We start from the raw sequence: 20,494 nt of genomic DNA, 5'->3' as shown, positions 1-20,494 counted from the left end.
AAAAAAAAAAAAAAAAAAAAAAAGCCAGGATCCTGGTACCTAAGGGCCTTTTTCACTTACTGTTACCTTTATCTCAAATTCTCTTTCCCCATATTCTCCTCCATATGGTTATGTAAAAGCCACTTGCTTAGTAAGGCATTTTCTAGGAATTTACCCTATTTAAATTCTAACAATCTACTCTGATCTTTCACTACTTTTGGTTTTTTTTTTCCCCTTAGCATTTATCACTATTTAACGTACTCTACATATTACTTATATATTTTTATTGGTTTTTTTTTTCTCCAGTATAGCTTTGTGCAGGGAGATATGCTATCTTGGGTTTGTTCATTGCTGTAACTTCAGTGCTGCTAGAACAATTTCTGGCAGATAAGAGGCATATTTAGTGATGCATAAGAAAATGCCCAAATTTATCAGTTTTAAAACCTTATCTACTTATTAATTAACAGTTCCATAGGTCAGAAGTCTAGGCAGGGTGTGCCCAAGTTCTCTGTTCACGTATCAGAAGGCTGAAATCAAGGTGTTGCATATTCCCATCTGGATCCCCCTCTAAGCTCTTCAAGGTTGTGGGCAGAATTTAGTTTCTTATGTTTGTAGCAGTGAAGTCCCCATTTTCTTGCTGGCTGTTGACTGGAACTACTGATTTCCTAAAGGCTGCCTGTAGTTTCATGCTCTGTGGCTTTCATAGGCAATTCATAGCAGTGCTCTTTGCTTTCTTTCGGGCCAGCAGTACATCTCTCTGACATTGAATCCCTGACTTCCTCTATTTCAGACCTCTAGATCCAGATTTAAAGAGCTCATGTGATTAGGTCTGACCTACTCAGATAATCTCCTTTTTTATCAACTCAACATTAGGATTTGTAACCTTAATCATATTTGTAAAATCCCTTTGTCATGTAAAGTAACATCATTGTAGGAGTGATAGCTCATCACAGTCACAGTTCTCTTAAAGAGGATGGATTTATACAAAGGCAAGGGTCATCTTAGAATTCTGCCTAGTAGAGAGGCACTCAAATATTTCTTGAACGAACAATATATTCTAATGATCTCCAGTCTTCGACTATGGCAGTAGAGAACTAGGGCAGGAGATTAAATATTACTAAAAATGGTGATATGCAGACAGAAGGAAAAACATCAACTAAAACTATTTAAAAGAAGTAAATTTGCTTCCAGATAAATTAACTATAGTGTTTTTATTTCTGAGCCCATTTTTTTAAATTTTGAAGAAATATATCCAGTAATAGCGGCACCTGGGTGGCTCAGTCGGTTGAGTGTCCAACTTCGGTTCAGGTCATGACCTCACGATTCATGAGTTTGAGCCCCACAATAGGCTCTCTGCTATCAGCGTGGAGCCCACTTCAGATTCTCTGTCCCCCTCTCTCCCCCCAAAATAAAATAAAACTTTAAAAAATATATATATCCAATAATCAAACAGGTCTGCTAACAGAAGTTCACCAAGAACACATAGAATTTTTATTTATTGTATTTTTTTTTTTCAGTGCAAAAAGGTGTTTTTATTAAAGCACTGGGACAGGACCAGTGGGCAGAAAGAGTGTCCGAACACACAGAATTTTTGAAGCATCATTGTTTGTGTAGTCAAAAACTGGAAATAGTCCAAGTGTCCATCGGTAGTAATGTAGATAAATAGAGGCATGTTCAAAACAGGTTAATGTGAGCCAACAGTGAAGATGGGTTATAACCACATGCAGCAGGCATGGTTGAATCTTACAGTCATTTTGAACAAGAGAGACTAAAAAAAACATACTGTATGGTTCCATTTAGATAAGGCTCAAAAACAGGCAAAACTCTTCTATTGTGTTGAAAGTTAGGATAATAATTACCTTTTGGGAGAAAGGGATAGTAATTGGGAAGGAGCATGTGAAGGGACTTCTAGGGACCTCATAATATTTTATTTCTTGATTTGAGTGGTGTTCACTGATCATTTATGAAACTGTATGGCTTGGGTTTACTTTTCTGTATGTTATGCTTTAGGTTTTGTTTTGTTTTTTTTTTTAACTTTTGGGGCTTTTTTTAAAAATAAAATTTAAAAACTTAGCATTCTAATAAAGTACTTACACTTGCAGTTGAGGTTCTACCTGTATTGATTTCATTAAGGTGAAGTCTGCTGTGTTGTACATTGCTTACACCTAGTCCTGGTCTGTCCGTACCTGATGAATTCTGTGACAGAACAGTGTTTCTGAAATCTAGTTGTACTTATTTTGTATTGCACAGTTAGACTTCTAAATGCTTCCATTTGTCTTTTATTCTTACAGATGTGGAGAGATTATTCCCAAAAGAGAACAGTTTAATGACCTCTCCATTGACCTTCCTCGAAGGAAAAAGCCACTTCCTCCTCGTTCAATTCAAGATTCTCTTGATCTTTTCTTTAGGGTAAGTAATATCTTTTGGTATTTTCACATAACTAAATTTTATACATCATAGATAGTAGCATTTGAAATTGGTTTCTTTAAGGCAGAGTTTCCTCAAAATTACATAACAGAAAAACAAATGAGAAATATTTATAACAAGTATTTTTAAAAGCTTGATAAACCTAATTGTTAACTTGTTGAAGAAGATTGTTGATTGCTTAAGTAGATTATACATTTAACTCAATAGCAGGTGTTTTAGACCAGCTTAGCCACAGTTATTTGTAAACAAGTACTAACTTGAAGCATATACTAAAATTTGGTGGTAGTGGTAAAAATTGGAGACACGATGTAAGTTTGTATCTAAGATCTGAGGAATGAAAAAAATACTCTTTGCTTTTCCTTAGGTCATATGTACCCCACTAGAAACTAAAGGGGAAAGTCATGTTTATCCAAAGCTATAGATAAATATGTTTCTGTGATAAACTGTTATAGATACTCACCAAGTTTTGGGGACATAATTGGACCCATTGTGTAGCTGTCCTTATAACTGATGGAAGTTTGCCAGGATCACCCTTTGTCTATTTAATAGTGGTTCTTGTTTTGTTGTAGCAGACAGGCAGAGTTGTCTTCCTAAGGTTTAAAAAAAAATTCTGTTCTTTAAATGATGAACATTTAGCTCCACCCAAAGACAAATACTCTGCTTTTCTTTTTGTTTTATCATTCCTTACTATTCCTGTTATTATCGTAGAATTTGAAGCTTTTCCTGTGTATCTCTTACCCCCATTTTTTAAGGATTTCTTGTTTCAGTTTTCTCTAGGTAATGATATCCACCCCAAACTTTGGTCCTTTTAGAGCAGTTGTTCTTAGTGGGCTGTCACCAGAAGATTGAGTTCCATTATAAGAAAGGGGTAGAGTTACACCTAACAGACCAGGAACTCCGCCTAACCTGAAGGTGATCTTATCTCTGCTATGGCCAAATGTTAAAATCTGGATATACTCTTGGCAGTGGTTCTTGTGCATCCATGGGGAAAAGATTGAGAATCTGCTACTGTAGTCTAGTTGCTATCATAAATTGAGATGTTTCCATGGTAAAAAAATAAATTAGGAATTCTGAAATAGGGCATGATATTATAATATAAGTGTTTTGAGGATTAGGTCTTAATTTAGTAAGGCTTGTGGTTCTAGACACAAAATTTAAACCGGTCGGAGTTGTCATTGCACTGAACTAGTAGTAGGACTAGAGAAGAGTATTAGCATTGAATGGGGTAATGCTGATTCAACTTCATGCTTCTTTATTTTTCCCTCTTGTCTTTTTACAGGCAGAAGAACTTGAGTATTCCTGTGAGAAGTGTGGTGGGAAGTGTGCTCTTGTCAGGCACAAATTTAACAGGCTACCCAGGTAAAGTTAATTGCTCTTCAGTGTTTCTTCTTTGAAGTACTTGTAGACATTACTAAGTGAGGCTCACCAGAATGGAATGATGAAGCAAAGCCGAGATGTGAGAGGGTAGAGGGTGGGAAGTTAGAATGCTCTTCCATAAGAAAGGAAGAAGACCTGCAGTGCTGAAGAAGGGAAGTCACTTGAGAGTCCCCAGAAGATGGCAACAAGAGGGTGTGGCTTGTGAGACTTTGGAACAATGGTAGGGATTAACTAATACATTTTTAATTTGGTAATGTATAGTGTTCAGTTGTAATTTGTTGTTTGGTTATGTGCCGTTCTCCCTCTCTTATCCCGAGGCTTCAGTAAAAATCTACCACAAACACAGAATAGTGTGTACATGAAAGTAAAACAAGAAGAGTAATTTTTTACAAAGGATCTTGTAAATTAGTAAATTTCCTATAATCTAAACAGTTCTGAATTAGGAATGAAATTAACTTGTATTAGCTCTGTGTAAACATAATAAAACCAAACTAGTTAGACAAAATGTGATGTAATGATAGTGCAGCTTTTAGTTCTTTCCAAGAATAGATCTCAACCACAAACAAGGTTATTATTTAAGTATTTATGTGGCACTTTGCCTGCAGAATGCTTTACTTTCTGTAAGCATAGGATTTCTGGAACCTAGCCCCAAGAGACTAGAGACTAGTTCTTTTACGTTCCATAATCTCCTTTTTAGAAAATGAGTTTCTTTTAAAGAAATGACTTTCTGATCAGCAGTATTGTTATGTTGACCAAGTTTTACTCAAGAGATTTAGTCTTTCCTATTTGTGAATGTTTTGAGGCGGCAGGAGGTGGGAAGGGGCAAACCTTAAAGCAAGGGATTGGTTGTAACAGCTGTCATTAACTAAGGAAAGCAGTGTACAATTTTAAATATTCGTTTGACTTGGCAAGCTGAACGTCTGTTCCCTTTTTCAGTGGCTAGCTATTTGGTCTTTTAAGGCGGGGAAAAATACTTATAGGAACTATTTTCCTTGGTTTTCTCTTTTTTCTGGTAGGTCACTTGTGTTAGAGGCTAATTTATTCTGAACTTCAGAAGATTTATATCATAAATCCAGATTATTGGACTTGCTCTACTTTTATTCACTTCAGTATTAAAGCCAGTCTACTTTTTTTCTTGAAGTACTTGGTATTATTATCAAATATGTTCAATTTTAGTCTACCTTATCTTTACAGATCTGTGATTTTGTCATCTGTCTATCTATCTATCTATGTTTCATAGTACCTTTTTTTGTTAAGACTATTTGAAAATTTAGTCAAAATATTTGACATATGACATTAGTTTTATTTTCTTGATATTGTTTGGATCCTTGTGTTTTCTCAGGTTGTGAATTTGAAGATTATGAGTTCTAGCATACTTTTAAAAGAGAAATACAGTCAATAACTTTAATTTACAATTATTTTAGTTTGTGGCTTCTGTGAAAAGCTATGTACAGTAAGAAAGGAGACAGTTTTCCATAAATCAGACATTTTGCCTAAAATTGAGGTTTATTCCCAGAAGAGTTCTGAAATCCAAATTTTAAAGTGTTCTTGTGGGCTGTGAAATATATTTAACCCATCAAGCAGAGAGTATGGTCTGTATCAGAGGTGAAAAGGTTGGCACAATAGTAACTGAAAAGAAGTGTTTCTGCAGAGCTAAAAAGCCTTTTTAGACCCACAAACCAGATTTGGCATGTACATTTTGTAGAACTTTTTGTAAGTGGAGAAAACTTTTCTGTTTCTCTCTTAGCTCTCTCCGGAGAAAGTGCTACACTGAAATAAGAGTAGTTCTTGTCAGAAATCATTTTGAAAAATTTAATGTTCATCCTCAAACATATGGGCAGTTTAACACTTTAAATTACCAATAATGGTTAAAGAACACCTAGTTTGTTTGTTTGTTTTTGTAAACTACGTAACATTGAAGTAAATAAGGATTTAACCCAGGACCAAGATTTTAAAACAAAATGGATTTTATTTGGTGTTTTTGTTTTCTTTCTTTCTGGGAACATTATAAATATTTTCCCCAAACCTTATTTATCCACCCAGTGCCCATTTTTTATTTTTGCTTAATTCTTGGTACCTAGCACAGTGCCCAGCACATGGCAGATACTTCAGTAAGTGTTCTTTGAAGGATCTTTAGTTTAGCCAAATGTATTCTTTAAGTCAAAGGCTATCTGACATGATTAGTTATAGTGATATCTTTTCACTATAAGAGAGCTAACTAGTATCTGTTAGATGTCAGCTAATAATGTCATCATCTCCTGTTTTTCAGGATTCTCATTCTTCATTTGAAACGATATAGCTTCAATGTCACTCTCTCACTTAACAACAAGATTGGGCAGCAAGTCATCATTCCAAGATACCTGACCCTGTCCTCTCATTGCACTGAAAGTACAAAACCACCTTTCACCCTTGGTTGGAGCGCACATACGGCAATGTAAGTCCTTGAGAGAGAATTTCTTTACCTTCCCTTTTGAAATTGAAGGGCTTTGGTACCTGATCAAAACAATGACCGAACTAGATAACATGACATCCCGGTAAAATCAGGCCAAGAAGGAGATTTTAATTTCGGTTTATTTTAGGATTTTGTGTGAAGTTACTGCCTGTTGGAAGGGAGTAAAAATGCTTAAAATTTTTCCAAGTACGTTAATTGCCTTTCATAATAAGTTACTTTTTAGAGAGTACACCTATTCTCTTAGATTACTCAAAGACAAGCTTAATACATTTTAAAAATATTAATTGGAATTTGCGTGTTCATAAAAGTCACCTGAACACTAAAAAAATAACCAATTCCTATGTTTTTTTCCCTGGAAGTTCTGTTTCGGTAGATCTGAGAAAGGACTTGAAAATTCGTATTTTTAAAAATGCCTTTGCTGATTCTTGGGGATACCCAAGTTTGAGAAACAGTATACTTACTAAATGTTATTCCAGGGACCCCCGGATTGATTGTATCTTCATAAATGCATCATCACCAGTGTGCGTGCAGAACTTCTGTGGCTCCTAGAAATTTTTCCATGAGAAAAGAAGTAACCTTTACTATTGATTTTGCTTCATCACATATGTTGGGGAACCCATGGGACTTTTCTGAATGTTGCTCTTTCTTCTGCACACTTGCGTTACTTTGGAGCCATGTATTGTTCTTTTTTATACTTGAACTCTAATTTGGTAGAATCATAAAGTTCTCAAACTTCAGAGGTGAAAAAGGATCATAGAGATTTTAAGTGATTTTCTTAAGGTTATGCATTTGCAAGAGCCAGGTCTCTTGGCTAAAGTGAAACAAATCTTTCAGAACGTGAATGAACATTTGCTAACGTGAATTGATGCCCTTTTATAAAATATATTTCCCTCAGATTGGTAACTGACATATATACTACATCATATAAGTTTATACTAAAGGCCTCAATGAGTCTACTTAATAATAAAGACATTTTCCCAGAGTCTTAGGGTTTCTGGATTTTCTCTTGTAGCCTTTCTACAGAATTTGTTTTTGCTTAATGCAAACTGCCCTCTGCTGGTAGAACTGTTACTCTTTCTGGCCATTAGTGTAGGCTGTATGACTGACTCCACAATTGAATAGCTTTAAGGCTTTGGACAAAATCTTTGACCTGTCTGTAGGGAATATAACAGGATGGTTGTGAACATTAAATGAGGTAGTATACATGAGCTCTTATACAGTGTCTGATAGCCAGTAAGTCCTCAATAAATGAGAGCTATTATAATTTTATTGCTTAAAAGTAAAGAACTGAGACAAGACAATTTTTCCAAAGTTGTCCTATTCATATGCATTACCTTTGACTTCATTTCCAATGCTGTTTATTTAGATCATTGGATCAGGAGGAGCCTAGAGATGGTATCTTGTTTTCTCTTTTGGCTTCTATTGCTAGTAGAAGTATTATATTTGTTTGCTTTTCAAAAGGATACATAAGAGACTATAGTATAGACTAATTCATTTTATAAGTTCAATATATTTTGAATAATGTAATTATATACATTATATATTTTCTAATTTTCTGATAGTTCTAGACCATTGAAAGCCTCTCAAATGGTGAACTCCTGCATCACCAGCCCTTCTACACCTTCAAAGTGAGTTATATTTCTTGTGTACCCAAAATTTGTCTTTTTAAGGATTTGGCTTGCCCTGATTTCTGAGGTTATCCCCTCCCCTTCTCTTTGTTTCTCTTTGCATGATAACTGCTCTGTATTACTATACTTTATAATTTTCCTGAACCTGCCTTAAACTATACTCTAGGGTATAACAAGCCTTTAACAGTGAAGCACATTCAGATGATCCTCTCAAAATTTTGTTTTTAAACTTCTTAAATCATCTGTTGATATGTAATATCTTCATCCTACAACTGTAGAAATTAACTGATGACAAGGGATTTTAAGGATTGAAGAGATAAAATAACCCCTGTTGGGATAAAGCACTGTTCCTCAAAGATACACATGGAAATCCCAAAGTATCTTTTCACCTTTTGCTAGCTAGCCAGTCTGGGACTTCCTGTTGTAGACACCAAACTGGAGCAGATCTGAAAGGGAGCAAGAAAACAAACACACAGTGAAATGTAGTTGTTCTACAAATGGTTTATATTTTTTTATTTGAGATGGAAAAGTTTGTCCAAGAAGAGAAGAAAATACTTTTTTAAAATAGATCTCCTCTGTGATTTAACTTGAACCACAGTTCCTAATTAGACCATTCTAAATGACTTGGTTGTCATTTATCTTTAAAATTAAACACTTTTGTTGTTTAAGGGCTTTGGGGGGCTAATATAACCATAAAATGACATTTGGGAACTGCTATTTTCTTTTCCTCCTGTTAATTATTTTTCAGTGCAATTAAAACCAGATGACTAACATGACTAGAAATCTGAAATGGTACCGATATGAATACTCTTGCCCGTTCTCAAGATACAAATGAGCAATACCACTTGGCTGCTTAGAAAGTGAGCAAGTGATGCATTTACAGGATGAATATTTTTCCTTACTACAGGCAAGCTGCCTTCTGTGAATATAGTAATTATTAATGGAATGCACTCTTTATGTACCAAATCACTATAGTTTCAAGAAAGAGATGGTTTCATTGGGCATCATTATATTTGGCATGGTCATCTGTTCTCCAGGGTCTACTGGTATGAGACTTTGAGAGTTGGTCAATAAAGGATAATTAATTAGGCCCTAGAAGACCTGTCATGCCGATCAAACTTAAAAGAGGCTGAGTTATGAATAACAATACCATTCGTTATTCTACAATGTCCTTTGTCACATTTGACCCTGGTATCTTAGTAGCCAGGTGTCACCCTCCTTCAGCAAAGTATTTACATGCGTAAACAAATTAATACATTTAGTTTTGTTTGGTGAGCATGAAATCAGAAATGAGGAATTAAGACGGCTAATTGGCTATTTCTAAGTTATACTAAAAACCCTTTTAAACACCTAATGGGAGGCTATTCAAGTGTGTAGGCTGGAGTGCAGTGATACCCTGGGTGCTCTCAGCCACAGACTATGTTTGGGTTTATCACTGACCACTTGCCTCTTTTCTTTGATCTACATTGCTATGCAATCCTCCTGGTTTCCATTGTGGCCTCTTATTTCTTGGTGCCATCATTCTATATGTTTATTTACAATTTTTACATTTAGATGAATTGCATTTTTTCAATTTCCATTTTACTTTTTTTTTTTAAGTATAGTATATGAATTTACGTTAACCTCCATCAAAGAAAGTTCGTGCTCTTTGACCTTTACCACTTTTTCTTTTAGTTTATTTTCAGCTCACTTAGAAGACATTGCAGTAACACGTTACTTATCTGGTATCATTGAAGAATGATATTTGATATTCCACATTTGAATTTTTACGTAGCTGAAGCTTGCCTTTTTAAGCATTCATCTTTAAAATGCTTAACCATTTTAGATGGTTCTGCACTCTATAAGCTTACAGAATTCCTTATATTCTGAAATAAAATACACTGAAGGTAATTTAAATATATTTTAATGACTTAGAATCAGCATTATGAGTATCACCTATTGCACTGTGTTTTAATACGATACTGCCCTCAGAGGCTTTTAATTCTTACAAAACAGTTTATATTAAATGACTTTATAGTTCTTAATTGCCCTTTTTGTGGTTATTCTCTCTCATTTCCTAGCTCTCATTTCTTGATGATCTTGCTACATTATTTTATGCACCATTTCCTGGGAAAGAAAGGGTCCCTGTCTAAAGAGTAAAATGCATGGGCTTTAAAACTACTGCTTTCCTGAAAGGCCTTTTTTCTTAGTTTTGAATCCCTGTGTTCTGGAACCTAGAGGTTGCTGAAAGTCTGACCTACATATAATTGGATAAGTGGAATGTTACTGTTAATTTTTAAATACATGGATCATAATTAAAAAGATCAAAAATTAGTCCTCATGCACAAAGTTGTCAAAAACATTTATTCATTGCCATGTCTGCATGCATTCAGTAGAGTACTTGCTTTATAAAAACAAAAACTTCTTTGGGGTTGATCATTAAAAGAAAAAAGGCACAAAGTGATTGGTTTACGGATGATATGTAATGGCATAAGAATTGTCTAATTTTCAAAGCATGGCTGTTTTGGAGTGGGGCAAAGGTAATGCTTAAATATACCTCTTCTGTATCTTTTTTTCTCTGTAAGTCATTTTCTGTAATGGAAAAGTTTTTTGTTTTATTTTGGTATTTATGCATCAAGGAAATAACAAGGACAAGTGTTTATTTATTAGACTCATATAGGTTTTTATTTTTCTTAAATTACAGGAATTTCACCTTCAAATCCAAGAGTTCCTTGGCTTTATGCCTTGATTCCGACAGTGAGGATGAGCTAAAACGCTCTGTGGCCCTTAGCCAAAGACTTTGTGAAGTGTCAGGCTGCGAACAACAGCAGGAAGACTTGGAAAAAGTAAGTAATTCCTCATCAAAATATTTGTATAGCTCTTATGGTCCAAACACATGCCTTTATAACCAGCATCCGCAAATGTAATAAATACACAGGGTAGATCATAAACTTAATGGATCTGTTGAAACACTAGTTTAAAGAGTGTACTTTCTGTATCTACAAAACCAATCTGTTTAAAAATGGATTGGGATTTTTTAGTTTTTTTTTTTTTTTTAATGTTTATTTATTGGGAGAGAGCAGGAGAGGGGCAGAGAAAGAGAAGACACAGAATCTAAAGGAGGCTCTAGGCTCTGAGCTGACAGCACTGAACCCCCACACAAGGCTTGAACCCACAAACTGCAAGGTCATGACCTGAGCTGAAGTCAGATGCTTAACCGACTGAGCCATCTACTCAGGTGTCCCTAGGATTTTTTTAAATTGAAGTATAGGTGACATATTAGTTTCGAGTGTACAGCGTAATGATTCAGTATTTGTGTGCATTGCAGTAAGGTCACCATAGTAAGTCTAGTTAACATCTGTTACCATACATAGTTACCCCCCCAAAATTCTTTTTCTTGTGATAAGGATTTTTTAATGTTTATCTATTTTTGAGAGAGAGAGAGACAGAGTGTGAGTGGGTGAGGGGCAGAGAGAGATAGAGACACAGACTCTGAAGCAGGCTCCAGGCTCTGAGCCCAACACGGGGCTAGAACTCCTGAACCGTGAGGTCATGACCTGGGCTGAAGTCAGACGCTCAACCAACTGAACCACCCACCTGCCCCACAATATAATATTATTAACAGTAGTCTAATTCTATACATTACATCCTCATGATTTTTTTTTATAACCAGAAGTTTGTAGCTTTTGGTCTGCTTTACCCATTTCACGTATGTATGTGTGTGCGCGCACACACACACACACCCTCTGGTCCCTAGCAACCACTAGTCTGTTTCTACATCTGTGAGCTCAGTAAGAGGTTTTTTGTGTTTTTTAGATTCCATGTGTAAGTGAGATCATACAGTACTTGTCTTTCTCTGACTTATTTCACTTAGTGTAATAATGTCAAGATCTATCCATGTTGTCGCAAATGGCAAGATTTCATTTCTTTTTTGTGGTGGATTTATCTATTGATGGACACTTACAAGTTGTTTCCAGGATTGAGACTTAAGAAATGAAAGTTGTTACAAGTAAAGTACTTCTGTTAATCTTCAGAGCTACTTTCACATATTGGTCCTGAAATAATTACTCATTTTATTTAAACTAATTTTTAATATATGGGAGATTCTAGTAAATGTTTTACATCAACATGCCAACCAGGTCATCTAAATGTTTAAATATTAGATGTGAGAAGGTATAACTTCATCATTTTCTGTCTTGACACATAATAATAGTTAATACCTTGAAGATACAAGCTTCCCTAGGAGTTTGCATCATCTCATCTGTTTGATTTTAAGTCTCCCTTTTGGTAAGATAACACTTAATTTAGTAGTTATTTTTTATTGACTTGTTTCCCATCTTACTTAAAGCTAAGGATAGTTTGTGGTCGCTCACCTTGAATGAGAAGTGACAGAAAGTCAGAAATTCACCCAGAAATGAAAACAACTTCTGCATATTTATATAATCTTGATGTCTTTGTTTATTTTTCTCAGTTATTTGGGAAAAAAAAGACATTGTATCATTCAAAAAGAAGTATTAGGAGCACTTGGGTGGCTTAGTCAATTAAGCATCCGTCTCTTGATATCAGCTCAGATCATGTCGTCATGGTTCATGGGATCAAACCTCTCCTCAGTCTCTGCACTGACAGTGTGGAGCCTGCTTGGGTTTCTTTCTCTCTCTCTCTCTGCCCCTCCCCTACTGGTGCATGCCTGCACGCTTACATTGTCTCTCAAAATAAATAAACATGAAAAAAATTTTTTTAATTAGAATAAACATTAAATATTAGGTGTAGTGAAATTAGTGTAGTCCACGTATAACTGGAAGAAAATACACCAAAGATACCTGTAGGAATTATCTCTGAGTGATGGGTTTTGAGTGAATTCATTTTATTATTTTTAGGTATTTTCCAAATTTCTACAAAGAACATATTTAATAAAATAAACCTGTATCCCTCTGTATTTATTTAAAAGAAAATTAGGCTTGCCAGTGAGTTTATATATTAGTTACTGATTGTGAAATAACCTGAAACTTCAAAGAAAGGAAACTTTTTATAAAAGTCTCACTTCAAACTCTAAGATTGCTATATTCATAGGCATTCTGGTTTCCTCTAAAAGTAACTATCTTTTTCAGGATTCCAAATCATTCAGAATAGAGCCTGATAAGTCTGAATTGGAAAACTCAGGATTTGATGGGATGAGTGAAGAAGAGCTTCTAGCAGCTGTTTTAGAGATAAGTAAGAGAGAAGCTTCACCATCCCTCAGTCATGAAGATGATGATAAACCAACCAGCAGCCCAGATACTGGATTTGCAGAAGATGATATACAAGAAATGCCTGAAAATCAAGACCCTGTGGAAACTGAGAAGCCCAAAACAGTTGCAGAGCCTGGTAGGTTTAATGAAAACTAAACAAGACACAACAAACAGTGTTCCGTAGCCTTATAGGGACAAGTAGCTTCTCAATAATAGGTGAAATGGATGTGTGTAACAAGGCTAATAATATTTTCATGCTTTCTTTTTTCCAAAGCAGTTTAAATAATGAGAGGTAAATATTTTGAGTAGTAACCAGAGGGTAGTGGTAAAGTACACCTTGCCCCTTTAAGTGTACATCAAAAGAAAAATCAGGATTCCTTTGTACATTTAAGTAAGTATGTCATTTTTTGGTCACTTTTTTCTCAACCACTGTTCTCAGAAATCTGTATAATTCTTTCTTCATTTTTCTGTATTTGAATTTGTACCAAGTTTTAGCATATAAATTGAGTTCTCCATTCTTTGGGTTCATCCCTTTATAATGGTAGAAAGACCACTAGAACTGAGAGGGCAAGTTTTGAGCCTCTAATCTTTTTTTTTTTTTTTTAAGTTACTTATTTTGAGAGAGAACACACATGAGTGGGAGAAGGGCAGAGAGAGAGGGAGAGAGAATCCCAAGTAGCCTCTGTAATGTCAGCACAGCACAGAGTCTGATACAGGGCTCAAACTTACAACCTTGAGATTATGACCTGAGCCAAAAGCAAGAGTCAGATGCTTAACCAACTGAACCACTCAGGTGCCCCTAAGCCTCTAATCTTGGCTGTACCACTGACTAGCTCTGAATTAATTTCTTTCTTTCTTTCTTTCCTTTTTCTTTCTTTCTTTCCTTTCTTTCCTTTCTTTCCTTTCCTTTCTTTCCTTTCTTTCCTTTTCTTTCCGTTCTATTTTTGAGACCGAGACAGAGCACGAGTAGGGAAGGGGTAGAAAGAGAGAGGGAGACACAGAATCCAAAACAGGCTCTAGGCTCTGAGCTGTCAACACAGAGCCCGACGTGGGGCTCGAACCCACAAACCATGAGATCATGACCTGAGCCGAAGTCGGACGCTTAACCGACTGAGCCGCCCAGGCCCCCTGCTCTGAATTTCTAAATAGGAGATTTAACCACTTTGACAGTCAGTTTTCTGATCACTGTATGGGGATAGACCAGGTATGCTTTAAAAGGTTGTGAGTAGAATGTTAGATCAAATATACATACATTGTAAAGGGCTGTATAGATAGAAAGTTATTTTGTGCTAATTATTCATATTTTGTTATTTCTCAAATCTGTGAATTGTAACAACAGAGCTGAGCCTCCTTGCTTTGTACTTTGTGTATTTTAAGATTTTTAGGTATAAAACTTTCACTGCCTCTCTCTGTAACAATCTAATATTTTTCTCCTGATACCCATATTATCTATATCTATCTATGTAAATGATATATTTCAGTACATCAAGCCTGGATTTTGGAGTTGAAGAGAGTTATTTTCTGTATTCTTGGGGTTAAGCCTCAGCAATTGTGAGTTTATGTGCAAGTGAAATTAAGAGTTAGTATATTCTCAATTTAAATGGAAACAAAAAGCTGATGGCTTTTGGATTTAAGTGTTTCTTTTTTTCCCTCCCTTTCTTGATGCAAGTATCCTTAGGATATACCTTTCTTTCTTAAACCTATAGTCACCACTCTTAGATATCATTGGTTAATATTAGCACTTTTGCCTTTCGCCAGTAATTCCTGCTTTCAGCTCTTACTTTCACTTCTTTGCTCCGTCTTACATCTTCCTAAAATTAACAAAGGAAGTTATTCTTCTGTCCTATTATCTGTGCTAGTGAGGGAGAACACTGAGGTATCAAAATCATTAGTAACCACAGGTAGCTTGCAGCCATATAGCAGCTTTGGGGAAAGCAAACTTGTTAGTAAGTACTTTATATCCTTTTTATAAAACCCTCTATTCTCTAGCTCCTGTCTTTCCCAAATGGAAGCAGGCCTTTGTTGTATTTCCCTTTTCTTTAATGTCACGGTTCCATTCACCTTCTTATTATAACTGAAACCCAAAGCCATTGTTTTTCCTGCAACATTTTTTTTTTAATTTCTGGAAAATATAGAGCAAGGACAGAAGTAGAGAGAGGAGTATAATGAATGTTCACCCTTTTATCCATTGTCAACAGTAATTCTCAAAAAGTCAAACTTGTTTCATCTGTACCCCATCTTCCTTCTCCACCTCATCCCTTAGATTTTTTTTTTTTTAATGTTTATTTATTTTGAGAGGGAGAGTGAGCGAGCAGAGGGAGAGAGAATCCCAAGCTGACTCTGCATTGTTTGCATGGAGCCTGACATGGGGCTTGATCTCACAAAGCATGAGATCATGACCTGAGCCGAAATCAAGAGTCAGACATTCAACTGATTGAGCCACCCAGGTGCCCCTAGAAATGAATCCTAGATATTGGATCATTTCATCAGTTGGTTAAGCATCCAACTTCGACTCAGGTCATGATCTAATGGTTCATGAGTTTGAGCCCCATATTGGGCTCTCCATTGACAGTGCAGAGTCTGCCTGGGATTCTCTCTCTCCCACTCTCTCTCTCTGCCCTCCACCACTTGCACATGTGTCTGTGTGCTTCTCCCTCTCAAAATAAACAAACAAACTTTTTAAAAAAATTTTAAAAAGGGGGCCTGGGTGGCTCAGTTGGCGAAGTATCTGGGTCATAATCTTGCAGTTTGTGGGTTCAAGCCCCTTGTCAGGCTCTGCTCCTCTCTCAGTCTCTCTCTCTCTCTCAAAAATAAATAAACATTAAAAAAGGATAATTTACAAAAAATGAAGAAGATCATTCAGGCTGCTGTATAGCACATAAATTAGAGAAGAAATCCAAAGTAATCCTGTGAGACCTGTTAGGAAGTTACTGCAGATGTCTAGATCAAAAACTAATAGTGCCTTAGGCCAAGGCTTGGCATTTGAAAGAAAAGTTGATGGATTTAAGAGATAGGAAATAATGACTTATATGAAAGATAGGTAGAAAAATGACACCAGCTTTCTGTCTTTAAAAAAGGCACATAGGCCATCTGGGTGGCTCAGTCGTTAAGCTTCTGACTTTGGCTCAGGTCATGATCTCACAGCTGTGAGTTTGAGGCCCACATTGGACTCTGGGCTGTCAGTGCAGAGCCTGCTTCAGATCCTGGATCCATCTTCCTTTCTCCCTGCCCCTCCCCCACTCACTCTCCAAAAATAAAAATAAACATTAAAAAAAAAAACTGTATAGTGATCCCATTCACTCAAATATAGACTAAAGGAAAGGAGCAGGTTTCATTTGGTGTAGGGAAAGAAGCAGATGATACGTGTTCAGTTAAGAATGTTAAGTTTTGACACATCTCTTTCCTTCTATCCATCGTTCAAGTTCCTTAAAAGTGTGTTATTATTCCATGGCCATATTCCCATATATCTTTTTTTTTTTCAATTTTTTAATGTTTTATTTATTTCTGAGAGAGAGGGAGAGAGAGGGAGGGTCAGAGAGAGAGGGAGACACAGAATCCGAAGACAGGCTTCCGGCTCTGAGCTAGCTGTCAGCACAGAGCCCTACATGGGCCTCGAACCCACGAACTGTGAGATCATGACCTGAGCTGAAGTCAGACGTTTAACCGACTGAGCCACCCAGGCGCCCCTGTTCCCATATATCTTAAGTAATGTTTGTATCTGTCTGATAATCTTGTCCTGACGACAAATCTGTCTTGATTTTAGCATCTCAAAGTAAACTTTCTTGCTTGGTTTTCTATCACATGGATTAACTGGTAGTATGATTTTAGGATTGTGTGGGGATTGTGTGGGCACATTGGTACTGGGAATGCTGAAAATTATTGATTAAGAAAAAGTGTACCTCTGTCACCCTTTTTTTAATGAGTATATTTTGGTAATAAAAGTAATAATATTTACCTTAGGTCTAAAATAGCAGCCTCAACTCCCAAATCTTTCTTCTACCTGAAATGTTCAACATCAGCTAACTTTGAATGTCTCAGTTCCAGATTTCCAGAAGTAATCAGATTGGTTGACTCAAATATCCATTCCTGGTCCAGTAAGCTAAGGCCAGAGGGACAGGCAAGGTCAGAGAGACTTCAGAGCTGCCCCTTCCAAATTATGGAAATGACCTTCTTCAAGAATAGAGGAAAATTATATCTTTTAATGTTTATTTTTTTGAGAGAGAGAGAGACAGAGTGTCAGCAGGGAAGGGGCATAGAGAATCTGAAGCAGGCTCCAGGTTCTGAGCTGTCAGCACAGAGCCTGACACAGGACTTGTACTCAGACCGCAAGATCACGACCTGAGCTGAAGTCAGACGCTTAACCGACTGAGCCACCCAGGTGCCCCAGAAATTACATCTTTTATATAATTTTTTAAATTGGTGTCATATTCCTTTAGCATTTAATATATTCTGAGAATTTTTCTCTTTTAGTGAGTATTCAGAGTTTTAATGGTAAATATTTAATCAGCAATTCAATACAATTAAAAAATGGTGACAACTTCCTGATTTAGAGTCTAAAGTAAGATGCTGTAAACTTCAGATTAATTGGTAGCACTGTATAAATCTATCATTTAAGTGGTTAAGATACAGTATTAGAGCAGATAAAGAGCATATACTAATTTTAAAACAATCCATATAAAATGAACCTGTAAAGGTAATTCTTGTTTACCAGTTAAATTCTTTTTATGAGAATTTCCCTAACTTGTTAAGATGATAATATTTCCCTTTGTAGTGTTAGAGAGAAAGAAAGCATGAACTCTTTGTAGACTCTTACCTAATATTAAAAATTATAATGAAATATTGTTCTCCTAGTTCAAATAACCAGAACAAAATCATGACCATACTGTTTATCCCAGCTAGCTGTGGTCTAGAGATTGAGAAGAAACAGAAAGAAATGAAAGATTTTTTTTTCTTATCTCCTGGGGTGAATGTTTTAAACATATATAGTCATATACTTGTACAGTACATGAAGTGTTTATTACATATTTCATGTTGCTCTTTTGGTTTAGGATATGTACAAAGCTTATTTGATTATTAATGAAAACGCACACTCATTTGACATAATTTAATAATGAGAAAAATCCCAATATTAGCTTAATCATTCTAGCCTAATTCTTCATTTACTCTAAACAGTACTTTATTCCTAGTACTTGGCCATGTGACATTATGACCAGCTATGAATAAGGCTGTTCATTTTTCTCCATCCTTACTCATAGCAGTGCTGATGATTGGTTATGTTTCAGAACATTGCTGTAGATCAGTAGTTCTCAACCAAGGACAGTTTTGTCCCCGAGGGGACATTGACAATGTCTGTCATTTTTGGTTGTCACAGCTAGGGAATGGGGTGCTATTGGCATCTAGTAGGTAGAGACCAAGGATGTTGCTAAACATTCTGCAGTGCATAGGACATCCCCCACAACAAAAAAATTATCCCATCCAGAATGTCCGTAGAGCTGAGATTGAGAAACCATGATCTAAATATAACAAGATGAAATTCTATGTCCCCAGCAAGCTATGTATGAGGTTCACTTCAGTTACTCTCTGAACAGTAGATGTCACTCTAGTCCAGAGATTTCATTTTATTAGAGAGGATTTCCCAGTTAACGTTGTTTCTGCTTCCTCAGATCCTGCCAGTTTTACGGAGATAACTAAAGACTGTGATGAGAATAAAGAAAACAAAACTCCAGAAGGATCTCAAGGAGAGGTTGATTGGCTCCAGCAGTATGATATGGAGCGTGAAAGGGAAGAGCAAGAGCTTCAGCAGGCCTTGGCTCAGAGCCTCCAGGAGCAAGTAAGAGATCCTTATATTGCTATTTTCTCCTTACCTGTCTTCCTCAATAACAACAACTAACTGAGCACTTACTGTGTGCCAAGCATTGTTCCAGTGATTTACATACACTAAGTCATTGGTCCACCAAAACAAACAAGCTTGGCCTTGGGTTTGAAACAGAAACAGTGATAGTTTCTCTTTGTTTTTGAAAATCCAAACGCAACAAAATGTATTGTTAATTACTTCCCATTAGTGTAACTCATTGCATGCTAAGGCAGGATGGCTTGTAGAGATCATCCCTAGTCCAGCTTTATTTTGCAAGCTCTAGAACTAGCCAGCATACCACCATGATTTCTTAATTCTTTAAGGCATTGTTTATTCTGGTCACTTTCTTACAATAGGAGTTCTTTCCTGTGAATTATTTGAGCATAAAATTCACAGGAATATTATATGCTTATATTTGCCAAAGCTGTTGCTTTTGCCTGAGATATTGCAGTTGCCTAAGGTATCTGACTAAAAGGTGGTATTTTCATGGTTGTGTAATCCTGTGCAATCCAAGTCCTGTTAATACTAAAAACTTACCTAATAAAAAATATATTGAAAAATAATAAAAACTTACCAAAACTCCCTAGAATGAGCACACCATTTTAGTGTTTGCAAATAATCAAATTAAGATATCTAATTTGTCTGGGGCACCTGGCTGGTCAGTCAGTAGAGCATATGACTCTTGATTTCCAGGTTGTAAATTTGAGCCCCACACTGGGTGTAGAGATTACTTGAAAATAAAATCTTAAACTCTGATTTCTATAGAACAGTGGGGTTCAATCTTAACTGCGTATTACTATCATCTGGGGAGCTTTAAAAAATACTGATGCTTGCATTGTTCTCCCCTCAGGGGTTCTGATATAATGGGTCCTGGGGTGTGGTCGGGCCATCTAGATTGCTTCCCTTCTCTCTCACTCTCCTCCCACCTTCCCTCAGCCTCCCTTCTCTTCTTCTTTCCTCCTTGCTACCTCCCTCCTCCTCACTTCTTCCTTCATTTTTTAAAACTTCCCGCAGCGATTCTAAGTGTTCAGTCAAGGCTGAGAACTGCTGCTTTAAAATGCTTTCAGAACCAGCTGTTCTTTGTCCTTTTGTTTATGAGAAGACCTCCCTAGCTGCCTTGTTATCAAGATGTATTTATGTCTGCTATTTTGCAAATAATGGATAGTAATAATTTATTTTAGAAAACTTATTTTTAATCTTTTCAGAGACCAAGGTCTGATTTCTTAACAATAGTTCCTTATAGTGCAGAGAGAGGAAAAATTGAGCATACCTCTTTTTCATACACAAAAGATATATATCTTCTTTCTTGTCAGCTACCCAGTTAAAACTATCTTATAAACCTATCTTCACATCTGGGAATAGAATATGAGGTTTCTTCAGTTTGGAATATCTGCATCATTCTGTTAATAGCTAAAAGAGAATCTTTGACCATCTGGGTTTCAGCACAGACTTTATATGCTGGATAAGTTTAAGTAATCATACTTTCTCTTAGAGAATATCTGTTTCTTTCCTGAATACAGTAGTATTGCTCCCAAGACTGTAATGCAGAATAGCTTATTCTGAGCTGCTT

At 36.2% G+C, this 20,494-nt stretch overlaps 1 protein-coding gene across 5 annotated transcripts in view; it reads left to right on the top strand.

Moving 5' to 3' along the window:
- The window catches only part of USP37 (ubiquitin specific peptidase 37), a 91,642-nt gene that overhangs the window by 58,209 nt on the left and 12,939 nt on the right, over positions 1 to 20,494 (top strand). For 4 of the 5 annotated variants that reach the window (XM_077748533.1, XM_077748530.1, XM_077748535.1 and 1 more), the window contains 7 exons: positions 2,271 to 2,388; positions 3,686 to 3,765; positions 6,053 to 6,217; positions 7,798 to 7,863; positions 10,547 to 10,688; positions 12,951 to 13,206; positions 18,734 to 18,900. In XM_077748533.1, coding sequence (XP_077604659.1) covers positions 2,271 to 2,388; positions 3,686 to 3,765; positions 6,053 to 6,217; positions 7,798 to 7,863; positions 10,547 to 10,688; positions 12,951 to 13,206; positions 18,734 to 18,900 — 994 coding nt within the window. The remainder of the gene's footprint in view (positions 1 to 2,270; positions 2,389 to 3,685; positions 3,766 to 6,052; positions 6,218 to 7,797; positions 7,864 to 10,546; positions 10,689 to 12,950; positions 13,207 to 18,733; positions 18,901 to 20,494) is intronic. The other variant, XM_077748534.1, reaches the window with a different exon arrangement.

Source organism: Crocuta crocuta, unplaced genomic scaffold, assembly GCF_008692635.1.
Source record: "Crocuta crocuta isolate KB4526 unplaced genomic scaffold, BGI_CrCroc_1.0 scaffold229, whole genome shotgun sequence".
Taxonomy (NCBI): Eukaryota; Metazoa; Chordata; class Mammalia; order Carnivora; family Hyaenidae; genus Crocuta; species Crocuta crocuta.
The sequence above is the reverse complement of the archived record's forward strand: the minus strand, read 5'-3'. Positions and strand labels throughout refer to the sequence as shown.